The sequence below is a fragment of the Lynx canadensis genome, chromosome X, assembly GCF_007474595.2.
Source record: "Lynx canadensis isolate LIC74 chromosome X, mLynCan4.pri.v2, whole genome shotgun sequence".
In the NCBI taxonomy this organism is placed as follows: Eukaryota; Metazoa; Chordata; class Mammalia; order Carnivora; family Felidae; genus Lynx; species Lynx canadensis.
The window spans coordinates 78,867,810-78,887,057 of NC_044321.2; the positions used below are offsets into that span (position 1 = coordinate 78,867,810).

A 19,248-nucleotide genomic window follows, 5' to 3' on the forward strand; every position below is an offset into this window, starting at 1 on the left:
TGGCGCTGGCGAGCGCCTTTGTTCCCTGCCAAACTGAGCTCTGTCGTCCGGGGGCTCCGCAGCTCACCCTCCCTTTGTCCTCCAGCCTTCCCGCTTTCTGAGCAGAGCTGTTAACTTATGACCTCCCAGACGCTAAGTCGCGCTTGCTGTCGGAACACAGTCCGTCAGGCCCCTCCGCTTTTGCAAGCCGGACTCGGGGGCTCTGCTTGGCTGGCGAGCCGCCCCTCCGCCCCGGCTCCCTCCCGCCAGTCCGTGGAGCGCGCACCGCCTCGCCGCCCTTCCTACCCTCTTCCGTGGGCCTCTCGTCTGCACTTGGGTCCGGTGACTCCGTTCTGCTAATTCTCTGGCGGTTTTCTGGGTTATTTAGGCAGGTGTAGGTGGAATCTAAGTGATCAGCAGGACGCGTGGTGAGCCCAGCGTCCTCCTACGCCGCCATCTTCCTGCCACTTCCCATGGCCTGCTTTAGAACTAGGACTCAGCTTCTCAGTAGAAGTAAGGGCAGTGTTGATAAGAGGAAGTATAAGAGAATAGGCTTTAGCATTCCCCTGCTATGACTGGTTGTTTTGAGGGGAAGAATTCATATGAACCTGAGTAGTAATTGCTCCCTCCAGCTTTATTCCCACGACCTGGATCTGGAAGGTGTGTGTTTAAGAATATACAAGAGACAAAATCCTGAAACTAGAAAGGAAATGGGTCCATCTACCACTCTCCCCAATGCTATCCCCCCACTCCCAATACCAACCTACAAATATGAACACATACTCAATTTTCATTTCAGGCTTTTTAGGACTTGACCTTTTTCTCTCTAGAGTAAATTGAGTAGTTCCCCTTGATCAGGAGTGTTTGTAAGAAAGAATGCTTGATATGAACCCAGCCATATCCCAGAAAATATTCCTCAAATCACTAACATATTAAAATAATTCCACAAATGACCTAACAATTTAGAGGCTTGTGTCATGATTAAGAATATAAGCTCTGGGGGCACCCGGGTAGCTCAGTCAGTTGAGGGCCTGACTTGATTTTGGCTCAGGTCATGATCTTACAGTTTTCTGACTTCAAGCCCTGTGCTATCAGTGCAGAGCCTGCTTGGGATTCTCTCTCTCTCCTCCTCTCTCTGCTCCTCCCCACAGCTCACATGCACTCTCTTTTTCTCTCTCAAAATGGGTGATGGGAATTGAGGAGGGCACTTGTTGGGAGGAGCACTGTGTGTTGTATCTAAGTGATGAGTCATGGGAATCTACTTCCAAAACCAAGAGCACAGTCTATACACTGTGTGTTAGCTAACATGACAATAAATTATATTTAGGGGAAAAAAAAAGAGTATAAGCTCTGGAGCCTGAATGCTTAAGACTGAAACCTGGCTCTTATACTAGCTGTGACTTTTGCAAGTAACTTCACTTTTGTATGCTTTGGAATCTTCATCTATAAAATGGAGGGAAATAGTACTTACCTCATAAGGGTTGTTTTGAGGATTGGATGCAATAAAGCACCATGCCAGACATATAGTAAATGCTTATAAAGTATTAGCTATTATTTAATTCACCTACAGTGCCCACAATTCTATGCCCATAGTCTTTAAAGAATTTGTGGAGCAAATAGACAACTATTAGTTTATTTAATACATTTCCTTAACATGTTCATTTGCCCATACTTAGCCTACCGAATTTCCAATAATATGAAAAAGCTGTTGCTACAATAGACTCTTTTTTCCCCTAAACTTCATGGTTTTGCCTTCCTCTTCCACGACCCTTTTGCTGGTCCCATCTCTGCCTCTTCTCCCACCCAGGAAGACTTGCCCGTACACAAATACCCTGTGTTACTTTAAGATTTCAAAGGGTAAAAATAGAGTAGTCAATTAAAGAGGCATTTGCAGATGGGGGGGGGCTGCCTGGGTGGCTCAGTCGGTTAAGCGTCCAACTCTTGATTTTGCCTCAGGTCATCTCATGGTTTGTGGGATCAATCCCCACATCAGGCTCTGCACTGACAGTGTGCAACCTGCTTGAGATTCTCTTTCTCTCTGTCCCTTCCACGTGTGCATGTTCTATACCTCAAAATAAATAAATAAAGTTAAAAAAGAGGTGTTTGCAGATGTAAGCATTTCCCTTGCCCCAACACCATATTCTGAAACTCCTCCTTTTCCTGTGTATCTAGAAGGTTGCTATGAAACAGAAAGGCCAGCACCTATAGGAGGTTCTAAGAGTTCATTTGCATAATGTATTATTACACTCTCTTCTCTTTGGGTAAGGACAGCAGGTTTTTCAGGTTGGAAGCTGATTCACACCCCTCACCCTGAACTCCCAGCATTCCAGAGATATTAGGTTACTGAGGCTGGGGAGGATACCTGGGAAAAAATATGTCTGGTCTAGTAGAAAGGCACATTTTTCTGCCCCATGTATCTCTACTCTAGCTCTAATTGGCCTGCCTGGCTCAGTGTGTGTCACTGTGTTCCCATAGCACCTGTACCTTAAGAAACTGATTCACATGACTTTTATGGGCCAAATTATAGTTCTATACCACTTCTGATTTTAATGTAAGGGTATATTAACCACTGGGAAGAAATTTTTGCTTGAATTCCAAAGAGACAGTGGGTTTGTCTGGAGGCCTAATAGATTCTTTCAAAATCACCTTAAACAACAAAGTCAGAAATAGGTTGTTGTCATAAAAAGCTCACACTGCTAAGTCCCTTCATCAGAGATAAAATGAGAAATTGGATTGAAAAAGAAAATATTCACTGCTCCAAAGCAAGTCAATTTACTCTCCCCCAAATTAATTATCCAGTCCTTTTAGCCCCAAACAATGGTTGAAGATGGGAAAACCACACTAGACATGCCAGGAAATAGGACAATTCTGGCTAATAGCCCTGTTACTTAAAAGAGGGAGCTCCTCCACCATCATGTCCTGACATTGGGTAAAAGGAAGGGAAATGGCTAAAGATAAATTCTTAACATGATCCCAAGAGTAAAACTGGATGGGGATGAGAAGCTTTAGGTCAGATTGTTTGCGGTTTCTCACAGCACTGTGGTAGCAATAATTGGGACGTGCTACTAGGAATTCTCACTTTCCTGGTCTGTGAGGGGTAAGCATTAGTTAGGTAAATGCTGGGATACCATGTCCCAATAGGCAGTGGTCATACTAACCTCAATTCCTTGGTTACTTTAGAGGCATCTGGCTGGCATTCCCATTAACATGCCCAACTGATAGGAGATGTAAACACCGAGACACCCAAGAAAGGTGGATGCATTCATCCACCAGGGGTGTGGGAATGAGCAGAGGGTTGATAAACATTTACTTATTAGAAAATAAAATCCTGTGGGCAAAAACCAGTACCAATGATGATTTAATGTGATCTGGTTTCCCTCCTCTGCCTTTACTCTACCTTGGAGTATTAGCCACCATCCAAACCCCAAACAACATGAAGGTAACGTCCCCTTCTCTTTCTCCTAAAAATAAAATAACAACAAAATACTCAGAACAGTAGGAGACACAAAGCAATCTTCATTTCTCCCATACATTAGAAACATTTTCAATTACAGTTCACCTTTTCTGAGATCCACATCAACTAGTAAAACACCAAGCGCACAGAAAGGCCAGTTTGGAGGGAATTCCTGAAAGTGAGGCTCCAAGTGAGAGATTTTACTCAACCACTCCATTCCATAAGCTGGAGGGAGGCCTATGCAGATCTATGAAAAAGAGTCATTCTGGCTTATGCCCTGAAGGATCCTACTAGGCACTCCCTCCTCAGAGTGTGCCTATGAAGAGCCGCTAGAAAAGAGGAGTTTTTGATGAATGATCACTAGTAAAATCCTGATGGAGAAATAACTTGTTTGAGGAGCGGCTCTTTTAATAGTGGGGGTTTTCTTTTTACACCAGAGTTTCTCCTTGGATTTTTAAAAAGCCAGCCATGCTTACAGTTACAGGTTCCACATTAATCAGCCAGTTTCCTGGGAGGTACTGATAGCTAGCAAGTTGTCACAACCTCTTATCAGTCAGGATATATTCTAGTGGGATTCTGGGCTTTCAACCATAGGAAAGCTCAGTAATGCCTCAAGCAAATGAACAGAGCTACAATATCACACACAGAAAGCCTAAAGTGCTTGGAGATAAATTATCCCCAAGGGCAGCCAGACAACTGACCTTGGTGGGAGGTGTGTTTACCTTATCCTCGGCCCTTCTAGGTATATAACAGCTACCCTGGTTTCCAAACATAGCAGTCAATCTTAAGGAAATAAAACCTATCTGGGAGCTGCTCTTTCTTCTTATAGGTTTACCAGAAAATTTAAGAAAATGTCCCGGTGGGTACTCACCTATGAGCCTCATCCTCTCCAATTTCACAGTTGCTCTTGGCAAAACCCAACCTATCCCCAAATACCCAGAAGATGGAATCAGACAATGCTTTGCCTTGCTTCAGCATCACAGGATGGTTCTGAGTTCTCAACCCTGCCCCGGGGGTGCTGGTGGCAGCAGACACAATGGAGGTAGTCTACTACATTGTGGGTAAAGAGTGATCGCAATGGGTGCAAGTACTGGAAGAAAAGGAGCATGAAGCCAATGGAAATCAGATAAGCAATGATGAGCTGCAAAGCAATCAAGGAATGACAGTAATTCAGCAACACTTTCACTCCAAAGCACTTGAAAACCAAAACCATGATCACATTTTCTACCAATCTCACAATATAGTGCAGGCCCATATGTCCCCAGTTCTGACCTTTGTCAACAAGGTCCCTATCTGCCAATTTCAACTGCAAAGCTGACCAGCAAGAGAAGTTGATGCCAGCATAGAGGACGGTAATAGAAATCAGCACCACCAGGGTGCCGACCCGGCTGAAATTTTTCTCAATGTTATTGGGCATCTGGGCACCACTCCTCCAGAACTTCACCCAAGGCTCAAAGAGGATGATCAGGAAGTCAAGCAATAAGAAGGGCACAGCTTTCAATTTCAATGTGGCTGAGAAGAGCACCAGAATCACGAGGCGGGAAGTGATCTCCAATGTCCGCCAGATGGTGATGCAGAGGACTTCTAATGGCCCAAGGCGAATCTTGTATTCATCATACTTGATCTGGATAGCCAACATATTGCAGAGGGTAGCCCCATAGGTGACAGATATCAGGGAAAAGACCATTAGCACAGCTGTAAAAAACAAACAAACAAAAAAACAGAAAAAATTGACAATCAGACTATGTTGGTGAAGCATAGACTCTGACCCAGAGGTCCAGAGAGGTCATAGGTGAGACTTGAGGGCCCAGTTAAGAGCAAACTCACGTATGAACACAGCTATGTTAGCACAGAAAACAGCATGCACAGGGGTGCCTGGGTGGCTCAGTCAGTTAAGTGTCTGACTCTTGGTTTTGGCTCAGGTCATCTCACAGTTCGTGAGATAGAGCCCTGCATTAGGCTTCATGCTGACAGTTTAGAGCCTGCTTAGGAGTCTCTCTCTCCTCTCCCTCTGGTCCTTCCTCTGCTCAGGTGTGCAAGCTCTCTCTCTCAAATATTAAACAATTTTTTTTTAAAAAGAAAACAGCATGCACAGAAAAAAATGGGAATAAACTGAAATATATTTTTTTGTGATAGGTATTATACCACTTTTAAAAACCTTTTTTCTATTTTCTAAATTTCCCACAATTAACACACACTGTAATACTTTAATAATCATCTAAACATACAAAATGAACTTTGTAAAGTTTATTTACTTCAGAGAGACAAAGAGAGCCTGAGTGGGGAAGGGGCAGAGAAAGAGGGAGAGAGAATCCCAAGCAGGCTCTGTGCTGTCAGCACAGAGCCCAACATGGGGTTCAAACTCACAAAACTGTGAGATCATAACCTGAGTGGAAATCAAGAGTCAGAGGTTTGACTGTGGCACCCCACAAAATGAACTTTTTAAAAACAGTGGATCCCAAAACTAGCATTGAGAGGTCACTAACAAAAGAAGAGCATATATAAAGGGGATAGGGCAGCATCCACTTGATGAAACAGGCTTTTGAGCAAACAATGAAGGCAGAGTTCTGAAAAAATTCAGTCCTAGGAAATTCATGGGAGTGCCTTTGATTATAGATGTCCCTTCTTTGGCATACATCCTCTTTAAGGAACTAATTTTGTATGTGCTTGTAGAATGTGTCAGAATGTATACTGTAAATTCCATGAAGGCAGAAAAGATCATGTCTATTTTGTTCACTGCCTGTATCCCCAGAGTCTAACATACTGCCTGGAACATAGTAGGTACTCACAGTTTGTGGAATTAATGAGGAATTCTGAGTTTAGAAAGGCAGCATAACATATCTACAATTAGAAGCCTTTGGTTCAGCTCTGTGAAAGCTGTGTGAAAGTCACTGAATATCTATGTGCCTTAATTCCCCAATTTACTGAGTTACTCTAGAATTGTTTGCATTAATCATCAGCAATATCAATTTATCACCCAGGTGCTTTGGTATATTTTAGGAATCTCCAAAATTCTACCAGAGTGGTTTAAAAATTAAAAAAAAAATCATAGCCCATAACATCCATACGACTATATAGAGTTGGCCCTCAAGGGTCAGGGTGCTCCATAACTTGCTACATGAAGTCTCAACTATAAGTCACACAATGGCCCTTCCTTTTTACTCCTTTCTATCAAAGAATACCAATCACTAAGAAAAATCTAGTGCTCTCAAGGAGAGTGAGAGGCCTGAGGGGTAACTCATCCAAAAAAAAAAAAAAAAGCTGGAACTTTCTGTTCCCATAAAAATACTGGATCCAGGGAACTGGAGGCATGGAGATGTCAACTTAATCTGCAAGAAAAGTGAAGACTTCCCCATGGAAACCCAAAAAGCAGCACAGCTTTGTTTCCAAGATCCTTTTCAGCTCTAAGTAGAGTGTTGGAATCTCAAAGACTGGAATGAGAGACTCTCTTGAAGTGTCTACCCTTAGCCTTATTTTTATTATTTTTCCATGTTTATTGAGATATAATTGACATATAATATTGTATTAGTTTAAGGTGTACAACATAATGATTTGATATATTCAGCATTATAAACCACTCTTAGTCCCAGCCTTAAGAATTGAAGCTCCTTGTGGACTTGGGAACATCAGAGTGTATATACATGTAGCTAAGTGTGGTGATGCTTTCCCTTAAATTAAAACTCATTTATTGATAGTAATGTAATACAAGGAAGAAAGCCTGATGCTTCCCATAAATGTAAAAACACCTTCCATCTGTCTCCCTACAAATAGACTCATGCCATAAGATATCATAATGCTGTTAGTGAATTTGCTCATCTACACTGATCCAGATGGCCTCCAACAGAAAAAGAGATTAGAAAAGGGATAGCAAGGAGAACACAGAAGAGTGGATGAAAATGAGGAAAACGAAACCAAAAAACTGGTTGCAAAACCTTAAGAGATGGTACTGTCAGAAAGTTGTTTTTTTTTTTTTAATTTTTTTTTTCAACGTTTATTTATTTTTGGGACAGAGAGAGACAGAGCATGAACGGGGAAGGGGCAGAGAGAGAGGGAGACACAGAATCGGAAACAGGCTCCAGGCTCTGAGCCATCAACCCAGAGCCTGATGCGGGGCTCGAACTCACGGACCGTGAGATCGTGACCTGGCTGAAGTCGGACGCTTAACTGACTGCGCCACCCAGGCGCCCCAGTCAGAAAGTTTTTAATAGGAGAAATCACCAAAGAATCTAAAACAAGGCCTTGGAGAAAGTTTCCCTTATATTCTTTGTATAGTGATATACGACTAGAAACATGGGTTCTGCAGGCAGACATCCTGGAGTCCAGTCCAATCTTTTCCAACTATTACTTATGAAACCATGGGGAATTTGCTTAACCTCTCAGGGACTCTCTTTCCCCATTTGTTAAAATGGGGATGACAATAATTATATCACAGGGCTGTTGTAAAAATTAAAATAATCACTTATAAAGGGTTTAGAGCAATGTTCAGAACACAGTAAATGCTATCTGCTAGCTCCTATCATTATCATCATTCCCTGTTTCCAAAATGTGTAATACATGCATTTCCCCTACTTAGGCACTACCCTGACACTTAGGAAGTCAGGTGATTTAAAAATTAATGGAATACCTAGAAATAAGCCTTACAAAAATGTGCAAAACCTACAGGAAGAAAATTATACAACTTCACTAAAGTACATTTCATTACATATTTTTTAATGTACTTCAGTAAACTTGTATAGTTTTCTTGCTATGGGCCTTGCACACTTATGGTATAGATTGTGGTGATATTTCACGGATGTATACTTATCTCCAGATTCATCGAAGTGGATAAGTTTAAATAGGTAGAGACTTTTGTCAATAATACCTCAATACAGTGACTTAAAAATATTTAACAAAATGGAGAGATATATCATCTTCTAATATGAAACCAATTGATCCTGTAAAGATGTAAATTCCCTCCAAAATAACCTAAATAATTAAACGCAATCCCAATATACAGTCTCAATGAAATGTTGTTTTTTTTCTTTTGTTGGTGTTATTGTTTTGTGTTTTGGTAGGAGAAGTGACAAATTGATTGTGGAAATTCATCTATTTGGAAGATTAGGCTAAATTGACCTAACAGGAGCTGTTAAAGGCCTTTGTAAGAAGTACACACAGTCTAAAAGCAACAAGGAACTTAAATACATAAAAATTTAATACTTCAGAAAGCCAGAATATATAATTATATTGTGTATCTTATATGGTGTGTTGCACATGTATGTCACACCTTTTACATGTATAACATGTACACATACTTTTAAATCATTTTTTTAATGTTGGGGCCCCTGGGTGGCTCAGTCAATTAGGCGTCTGACATCGGTTCAGGTCATGATCTCACAGTTCATGGGTTCAAGCCCCACATCGGGCTCTGTGCTGACAGCTTAGAGCCTGGAGCCTGCTTCGAATTCTGTGTCTCCCTCTCTCTCTGTTCCTCCCCCACTCATGCTCTGTCTCTCTCTCTCCTTCAAAAATAAATAAAAAAACATTAATGAAAAAAAAATTTTAATACAAAAATTAATTTAATATTTATTTTTGAGAGAGAGAGAAAGAATGGGAGTGAGGGAAGAGCAGAGAGAGAAAGAGGGAGACACAGAATCTGAAGCAGGCTCCAGGCTCTGAGCTGTCAGCACAGACCCCGATGTGGGGCTTGAACCCACGAACTGTGAGATCATGACCTGAGCCAAAGTCCAACACTTAATGGACTGAGACACTCAGACACCCCAATGCACTTTTAAAATGTATATATGTACACACATATAAAACATTACACAAATGTATACATACACATTTATCTACAGCAGAGAAAGGATTAATACCAGAATAAGAAAATAACTCCTACAAATTAATAAGAAAAAGACAACCCACTAAAAAGTGTCAGTAAGAACATAAATAATTTAAAGAACACAAGAACCAACCATGAAAAGATGTTCAGCTTCCCTCACAATTTAAAGCAAGTGATTTAACTAGTCAGTTTTTTCATTTTATAATTATACAACTAAATAATATTAAGTTTAACATATAAAGAAAAAGCACTACATTCATACACTACATGTGGGAATATAAATTCATACAACCTTTTGGGAGGGCTCTCTGATAAAATTCCAAACATGCATATCCTTTCACCCAGTACTTCTATTCCTAAGAATTTAGCCTATGATGTCTCATTCCAGTACACAGATACTTAGAAAGATCTTCACTGGAGCAGTTTAGAATTAGAAAAAACTTTTTTGAGTGGAAAAATTAGAAACAAACTTTAATCCTACCAATATATTAGGGAACAAGAAAGAATGGTCCAATTCATATAAGGAAAATGTACATTATATATACATATATAAATAACCAATAAAGAAAAATAGATTGGCATACTTTTGAAAAAGACATGTTGCTGAACAAAATGATTAATACAGTCCTTTTTGACAAAAGTACATAGATGTATATATTGTATGTATGTTTATGTAGTAAAAAAATAAGTCTGGAAGGATGTATACTGAATAGTTAACAGAGATTACCTTTGGGGAGCAAAATTACATCTCTTATTTCATATATATATTCTGTGTGGTTTTGAATTTTTACTATAATCATGCCTGATTTTTATAATTAAAAAATAAGGACTAAAAACAGTAACACGTGGTCATAGTAAAAATTTTAAACCATATACATTTCAAACCATATAGAAGAATATAAAGTAAAAGGTAAAAGTCAACGGACTTCTCATTTTCACTGCCCAGAGGTAAATGGTTTCTTGCATATCCTTCCAGAAATTTTCTATGCATATAGGACTACTTGTAGGTCAATTGGTTTGTGCATGTATTACTTTTGTAATGTATACATATTTTAATTAGATGATTTGATGACTTTCAAAATTCTCAGGAGGAAAAACATCATCATATCCTTTTCTCTTCACACTACTGTCAATTCTAGGTATGTAAAAAGCATCAAGACCAACAGAACATCATGAACAATTTGTAGTGGAGAAAAGGGAACAAATTCCCTCTTTACATTTATTTGCGGCATGGGGCTTTGCCACACAGGATCAGTATCTAATAATGAGGAAATGGTTCAAAGCTGTACCCACAGCTGTACAAGCTCCAACCCAAGCAGATGAAGCTAATCTTGGGCTGTTAAAACTCATTAACAGTACTTTATCTTGACTTTGAAAACACTGACTCACATTTCCTCCTCTCCTATAGGTCTTACTCATCTCAGGAGCCCTCTTTTACAAGTGGAAAATTAAGACTGTGACCTCTTGGGTAACTTACTCCCCAAATCACACAGAAGGTCAGAACTGGGAGCAAGCCTCATTCTCATAAGGATTCATTCCACACCCCTTTTCCTTCTCCCCACTGGAGTGATGACATCAGTGGTTCCCAAATGCAGCTGCTCAGAATCAACTGGGGTATTTAAAAAAGATACAGATTCCTGGCCTCCCCACAGAGAGTGAATCAGGTCTGAGTAGGAGATATATATATATTTTTTAAAGGGGCTTTCATTCAGCAATATGTTTTCTCATGATCAGTAATATTTTGGAAACTCTTATTAAAAGATGACCATCTCTAAAGCAAATCAAACAAAAAAAACCTTAGTATAACTTAAACACCCTGGGCTAGGGAAAATGTCCTACTGAGTTCTGGTATTATCAGCTTCTTCTGGGCCCAGAGAGAGTTTATTGTTAGTCTAAATGGATTACCCCAGTTTAAGAAATGTGGGAGGCCTAAATGTCTGGCTCCTGAAGTTCTCTAACAGTCCTGTCCACCAGAACTTTGTGCAATGGTGGAAATGTTGTGTAATACCTGTGCTGTCCAATACAGTAACCACTAATCACAGACAGCTAGTGAACATTTAAAATGTGGCTAGTATGACTGAGGAAATAATTTTTTTATTTTTCATTTTAATTTAAGTAACTACATGAGGCCAGTATATTAGATAGCTCAGGTCTGAAGTTCCTTTTTTTATTAAAATTTTTTTACCGTTTATTTATTTTTGAGAAGAGAGAGACAGCATGAGCAGGGGAGGAGAGAGAAAGAGGGAGACACAGAATCTGAAACAGGATCCAGGCTCTGAGCTGTCAGCACAGAGCCCTACATGGGGCTCGAACTCACAGACCGTGAGATCATGTCAGGTCTAAAGTTCTAAGACCCCTGATTTAAATGGAGCCCTCCCCTCTCCTGACCCTACTCACCTCTACCCAGGGGGACCTCTGCAGAGATCAGAGTCACATAGAGCTGATAGGTCAGCTGGGGCACTGAGCCCAGGAAGGCTTGGATCTGTGACATACGTTTGTAGGCATTGCGGTGCATAGCCAGGGTCCGGATGGAGTGGCCCACCTCCCATTCTATCAGCACCTCCTCGCCATTTATTAGCATCTTCTTTCGGGTGAGGCTGACATAGGGCTCCTCCTGCCCCTCTTTCTTCCACAGTGTGAGGTACTTAATTATGGCCTCCAAACATCTGTGGAAGTAAAGCATCACAGGCACTTAACTAAAGCTGTCCTGGGAAGGAAGGCTGTAGTGGGGGTGAGAGGAGAGTAATACATAAACTTGGGGAGTTTGCGCTACTTTTTACCATTCCTTTTTTCCCATTCTACTCATTTGTCATGAATCAAAGAGTTGGTCATGCCTTCTACAAGTTACTTGAGTCTAAATCTTTTTTTTTTTTTTTGTCCAGTTGGTCATCTACTGACTTAAGAACACCATTTCAGAGTGGGGTTTTTTTTTTTTTTGAAGATTTAAGGAATTGCTTTGTCTCAAGAACAGGTATATGGTAGGGGAACCTGGGTGGCTCAGTTGGTTAAGCATCCGACTTCAGCTCAGGTTCTGATCTCACAGTTTGTGGGTTTGAGCCCCACAGCGGGCTCTGTGCTGACAGCCCAGAGACTGAAGTCTGCTTCAGATTCTGTGTCTCCCTCTCTCTCTGCCCCTTCCCCCACTCATGCTCTGTCTCTATCAAAAATAAACATTAAAAATTTTTAAATAAAAAAATAGGACTATGGTAGAAAAGTGCCTTGAACACAAAGATATTATGTAAATAATGTGGTGAGAGAAAATGATAAAGTTTTTTTTTTTTTTAAGACTCTGTGAGTGACTTTTTTTCCTTCCAAACTTTTAAATTCTAGTCAGTTAACATACAGTGCAATATTGATTTCAGGAGTAAAATTAAGTAATTCATCAATTACATACAAAAAATATGGAACACTTCATGAATTTGCAGGTCATCCTTGTGCAGAGACCATGCTAATCTTCGTTGTATCATTCGAATTTTAGTATATGTGCTGCCAAAGTGAGCACAATGATGAAGGTTCTTAAAGGCCCTGGTTTTCATAACACCTCAAGTTCCTGAGGTAAAGTTTTCTTTATGCAAAGCATTTACCTCCATACTTGGGGCTTTTGAGTTCTGCTTTTTTCAAGACAAAGCTGACAACTATAACTGTCTTGCCAAAACGTCTTACATCTAGAAAACACATCAGCTATACAGTGATGCCACTCAATAACAAAGGTACTTAAAAGACTTGACAACTCAGAACTGAATGTGCTCCATACCTAGGGAACATCAAAAGCTCTAAAAGTTGCTTCAGGGGGGCCTCTTGACCTATCTGGTGCCAAAAACCTTTTAAACTTCTTTATTTACAAGAGGAAAACATCCTTATGAGAGCCTACCAACCTTAGTGATAAGTGTGATAGTGATAAGACAATATTTCCTGCTGTATCCCTCCCATCTCCCCCATGTAAATCAGAAATCTTTAAGCAATTCTGATGTGGTGAATAGAAGAAAAGCAACTAGAACATTTTGTTTCAGAACACCTTAGTTATCACTTCCTCCACTCACCCTGACAGGAATGGAAACTGTGGACAATTATGATAAGAACAGCTATGGTGAAAATTAAGCCATCTTTCCTGATTGAGGGCATGGGTTGTATTTATCTTACCCACCACACTTACCACATGGTGAGTATTTGATCAATATTTTCTGAGCAAATGAAAGAGTAAGAAGGAAGAAAAGAATGCAGGGTGAGAAATGATGGGAGGAGAGGATGATCATAATGGCAATGTAATTTAATGGAAAAAATAGGCTAAAGATGAGCTCAGAGATTTATATGCTTTCTAGGCCTTTGGCTCCCAATAGGAAGGTTTGGAATATGTGCTGGCTGCCATTCTCCACAGGATCCTTTGAGACTGGGGCATATGTGTTATTCTGAAGCATGATGTTTCAAACTCTAAAATCTGGGAGAGGAAAAGATGGAAGGAAGAGAGAACAGAGTAGAAAAAAAGCTAAATGCGTTTCCAACAAAAGATTTTAGATTTTTAACCAAGGCTCATCAGTGCTATTCCTGAATAAAATATTGGGGGAGGAAGTGACACAAAGCATTCTGTTTATGCTTCTAAAGGCTATTTACTAGTTTAAGTAAGGGTGTTCGCTTTGCTTCTAAGCTTCAGTAAATTAGAGTACATTTTCATTTTCAGAAGTAGCTTTGCTTTTCAGATAAGGGAGCCAGGCCCTCTAAATACCTCCCTCCATGTGCCTAATAGCACTAATCAAGTTCCTCTCTACCAAAAAGTAATTTGCCTTGAAAATAAGCATATCGAGGATACAATTTATGAGCTTTTAATATTTCTTCCCTGCTGTCAGGTTAGCTGAGATTATAAATGCTTTCCAATCATTTCTAGTGAAAGCTAAATAACAAAAATGAAATATAGTACACAACACTCCAAATGGAGCATCCACATCAAAGATGGCTTGGGAGCCCACAAAGCAAAGGAGGGAAGTCTAAACTATGGACTGGGGCAGGACTTGCTGAAATTTGTATCTTGACAGTGCTTGATCTGTTAATTCAATATACTGCATTTGAAAAGGGAGAGAAGAATGGTTTCCTTGCTCCTCTAGTGACATCTATAAATTTCTTTGCCAAGTTCAAGATGAGGTCTGTTGCAGCTTACCTTCAAAGATTTAGAATTGGAAAGGACCTTTGGATTCCTTAGTCCGAAGGGTGCATATAGGCCAGCTGAGTCACATCTCACCAACAGCTATGGTTTGGCCCATACTGTGTTTTTACGTAATGAGTCAAATTACCAAAATTTAAAATGATGTTTCATATAATATCCTGTCTTGGAATCTCCTCCTGAAAAGTTGGGGAATCTGGCAACATTGTGTCTAAATTCTAACAGTGTAACAATGGGTTGGAAATGTAGTGCAGCTGCCTCCTTTAGGCAAATCATGCAGACTCCAGCTTGCCCCTGCTATTCACCGCTCTATACTATTTCTCTAACACTGAGATTTTGTTTTCCTTTATCATCACACATTGAAGCTACTGGTTTTCCCATACTTGGCCTGCTTCACTCATTTCTGAGACCTGCCTGGCCCTTGTAAGCATTTGTCTTTGAGACCCATGATCTAGCCCAACCCATTTATTGTACAGATGAAGAAACTGGGGCCTAAGGCATTTTCAGAAATTTCACCAAAGCCATGCAACTAGTCAATGACACAGGACTAGACTCCAAGCCACTGGAATTCCAGACTACTATTTCTGTTGATATCCAATATTTTCTCTAATGGAGCCTGATCAATCCCTCCTTAATTTTTTTTAAGTAGGGGAGTTCCATCCTTAAACAGTTTCACACTGTGTTTAGTTCTGTAATGATGAAATATCTTCCCACTGCAATTACATCAACACTCTGACACATTCTTCAGCTGATTGCAGGTTTCTGCCTCTCTTGCAATCAAGACAAACCTAGTCCATTCCTTCCTCCTGACTTCATAAGTTTTGCAATGTCTCCCTACCTTGAAAATCTCATAGCATCCAGATGAGACTGCTGACACAGATGCCTGTCTCCCTAAGATAAGGCACATTCTCATCCCTTCAAGGCAATCTTAATGGAAAGACTTGATACTATTATATTGCACTACAGTATCCAGATGGAGAGATGGACTATCTTTCTTTGCCTCCTCTAACCATGTACCTTTATTGCAGAAAGATACAAAGTGATAAACAGGAGACTGATGAACCAATACAGAAAATGAACTACAGGGTGCCTGGGTGGCTCAGTTGGTTAAGTTTTCGACTTCCTTTGGCTCAGGCTCAGGTCATGATCTTGTGGTTCATGAGTTCAAGCCCCACATCAGGCTCTGTGCTGACAGCTCAGAGCCTGGAGCCTGCTTTGGATTCTGTGTCTCCCTCTCTCTCTCTGCCCCTCCCCACTCATGCTCTCTTTCAAAAATAAACATTTAAAAAATGAACAACAATGGGTTGGGGTACTAGACAACCACAGATAGCTTAAAATATTTCCTGGATGCCAAATAACTCGGGAAAATTTGGAAATGGCAGCAGCACCAGCCCAAGCAGCTCAGGGTAAAGAAATTGAATGTGAGATCCAATTTATAGAGTGTTTTAAAAGGCAGAGTCAAACTAACACACTCTGAAGTTACGGCCCGTGTGCACAGGTTGACCTCATCAGCTGGTCCTCCCGATACCAATTTTCACAATTCAAATCCAAATAGCAAACACTGTCTAATGAAGTCTAATCAGTGGTACCGTACCTGGTTTTACAACATAGGTACATGGCACGTGTTCATTGCGGTGGCATTTAAGGTTTCAGATAAAGTTTTTTTTAGATGGTAGGCGGGGAAGCCAAGAGTGGAACGGAATGGGAGAAATGATTAGATCAGAGACACAGTTTCAGTCTTGTGAATATTAGCTTCATCTTTCTCTGCATAAATCGGATGGGGGAGAAATTCAAAAGTTGCTCACCGGGGTGCCTAGATAATTCAGTCGGTTAATTGTCCCACTTTGGTTCAAGTCATGATCTCCCAGTTCGTGAGTTTGAGCCCTGCATCCGGCTCTGTGCTGACAGCTCAGAGCCTGGAGCCTGCTTCAGATTCTGTGTCTCCCTCTCTTTCTGCCCCTCCCCCACTCGTGCACGCTCTCTCTCTCAAAAATAAATAAATTAAAAAATTTTTTTAAAGTAAAAAGTTGCTCACCTGACAATAGGTCCCAAGAGGATTAGATGCATAAACAATGATAGCGGCTTGTCTTTGGCCAGATCTCTGTGGACAAAAATGAGGGTCAACTGGACCATAATGGATGAAAACATAAAGAAGGATAAGGTGTATGTCATCCAGTAGGTTTCACTATTCTTACGATAGATTCTAACCATGTACAAGGCAGATGCAGCCTCCCCACAGTACAAAAAGGTAGAGAAGAGGATGCCAAATGGAAAGGTAAATCGGGGGTTGGCCCCACGGATGACATCTTCCTCCAGAGATGAAATTGGATCCATGTTAGGCTCCTCAGGAATTTCAAAAACTCGGTCCATTGTCGAGGTTCTGAGTGTTGCAGTCTGGTCTTCAGAGCAACCCCCACCCCACCCAAGGGAACCCTGTAGCCACTGCAGTCCAAGTATCGGTGAAGAGAGCTGTCAAGTACAATCCCAGAACGGAGATCTGTTAGAGCAGGAGACCCCTCTTCCTAGTCTCAAGTTACACTTGTTGGAGTCTGGGATGGTGAGTCCAGAAGTACCACTTTGAACTTGACTCTTCATTGGCCCAGGATTCCAATCGTCCACCTACGTGCTGTGAAACCTGGGCAAGGCAAAAGCAAGCATTTTAGCGCCCAGTCCGAAGTCCAATTCCAGGCACGTGAAAGGCCATGGGGACTGCTGTTTCCTGTGCCGCTTCTTGGCGCAGCCCTCCCCCCCCCCCCCCCAGGGAGGGGGGTAGCCACTCTGTCCCGGCACCAACACTCGGCAGCTACTCCGGACGAGTCCTGACCAGTATGCCCTCTCAAACCGGCCGAGAACTGAACCAGGGCGGAAGAGCGGGTGCAGCCTGAGCGTCCCTTCGGGGGTTCATTTCAGTGCCCAGGTATCCTAGCCATCGCTAGGCTCTGGCTATTAGCTTGCCTGCTCGCCAGCGCTCTCTCCAGGACATGCGAAGAGTCGAGGGTACTCGGGGGACTCCACGGATTCCCCAAACCCCGCCCCCAAGGCAGCTAGCAGGCCAGGGCCCCGAGCGCAATCTCCAATCTCCCAGGAGAGAAGCAGGGCGCGCGCGGTAGGATCAACACAAGGCTAAACGTACTTCTTTTCTAAAGAGAAACTTTGCTGGCTAGAAGCACGATGTGCAGGACGCCAGCCCCGGAGGGCAAAGGCAGATGTCACCAAACTCTTGGGTGCCGCCTGCCGCTGGGGTCCTCCCTGGTCTGCAGTTCTAGCTGCGGGACGTCGGCGGCTTCAGGAACGCAGGCAATTATGGCGGGGGCGGGCGAAGTGGGAGGGACAGCTGGGGCCGAGCAAAAAACCAGCCAGCGAGTTCTAGGGCAGGCAGCCCAAGGATGCGCCGAGCGGAGAGGCGTGGCAAAAAAGGGCTTGGGCCAGTCTTCGGAATCGCTTTCCACCACGAACCCCGGATCCCAGCTTTCCTCTTCCCCAAAAGCAGCAGACGCTCACTTCTACCCCGCCCTCCCGAACTAGCTCGCTTGCACACTTGCTCAACCCACGCTGTTAGGCAGGTGCGTCTCTGTCTGACTCAGGGTTGAACTTCCCTAGGTCCTATTGCCCTCCAGATAATATCATGGTGGGGTGGGGCGGAGGAGACCTGAGAGGCAATTGGGCCATAGTTTCCTTTCTGGGCAAGACTGTGTGCAGCAAAGGTAAGATAGAAACGGCTAGTGGGGTGTCAGGACTCAAGGTCAGCCTACAGACACCTGAAAACTCATATGCCTTGATTTCCCCATTTGCAAGATGAGGCCAGGATAGGAACTTTAAAATGAACTTTCAGGTCTTTGGCTGGAAGGTTCTGAAGACGTGCCAAATTCTAAATAGACTGGAGACGAGCCAAAGGAACTGCTAGTAAAAACTGAGAGGGATGTCTTACAGAGCTCAGAATATTGCCAGGATTCTTAAGATCACCCCTCCCCCACCTCACGGAGCTTTTGTTTTCATGCCTTCATTTGCATAATTCTAAATCCCAGAGAAAAAGAGAAAACATCTGCCTCCTGGTAATAATATAAATGTAGCCTCCTGTGCCAATCTCCTTTTGCTGCAGGAAGTCATTAAAAAGAATCTATGTGAGGAGTGGCCAACTAGCAGCCACCAAAATGATGGCCTCGAGAAAGATTTATTCTTGGCGTGGTGTTGAATTTGAAGATTTCTGCAATTGCTGTTCCCTTTCCCCAGGGCTGATTCGGGGACAAATCAATGTCTAAATGTTGTTGCCTTTGAAGCAGCCACACTAGCTTGGTCTGCACCTGTGCTAGCAGCTGGGTTAACAGGCCGATCCTTCCTCCTTTCCTTTTCACAAGGCAGGCCAACATGCAGAACACTTCACATAGGGTGTTAATTGGCTTGACCTTTCCAACTGGGTTCTCCACCAACAGTACAGGGGGAAGAGCTTCTGGGGGCTTCTTAGGAACCTGTTCCTCAGATGGATCTCAAGTAGGGTGACAATCTCATCTCAATTTGCTGAGATGGGATAAATTGGTTAAACTAGCACGGGAGACCAAAGTTTTTCTTTTAGCCTTTCTTCCTTCCCTGTGCCCTCACCACTCCCCAAATACACAAATCTAAAAGGCCTTCCTACTTTGTTCCTAAGCAACTCCTTTTGTATGCTATTAAAGGCTTTCTGTTATCACCATGCTGCTTACCTCTCCAACTTCATTGTCCACATTACCCTACCACACATTCTTTGCTCCAGTCCAGCAAATTTTCTCATTTAATTATACTTGCCTTGCTCACTCCCACCTCTGTGTCTTGAGGTCATTTACAGGCTCCTTCACTCTTTTCTCCATTTAT

General features: G+C 42.0%; 1 protein-coding gene and 1 non-coding gene across 2 annotated transcripts; both read right to left on the bottom strand.

Annotated features, from left to right (window-relative positions):
• Positions 1-2,012: 2,012 nt before the first annotated feature.
• XKRX (XK related X-linked) lies at positions 2,013-17,903 on the bottom strand. The gene is made up of 3 exons (XM_030305568.1): positions 16,439-17,903; positions 11,649-11,917; positions 2,013-5,128 (listed from the first exon to the last, which is right to left on the bottom strand). Exons 1-3 carry the CDS (start codon positions 16,771-16,773, stop codon positions 4,383-4,385), a joined length of 1,350 nt encoding a protein of 449 aa, XP_030161428.1. The 5' UTR covers positions 16,774-17,903; the 3' UTR covers positions 2,013-4,382.
• LOC115507913 lies at positions 12,647-12,753 on the bottom strand. Its single transcript, XR_003966836.1, has one exon. It is a non-coding gene; the product is annotated as a U6 spliceosomal RNA (small nuclear RNA).
• Positions 17,904-19,248: the final 1,345 nt, after the last annotated feature.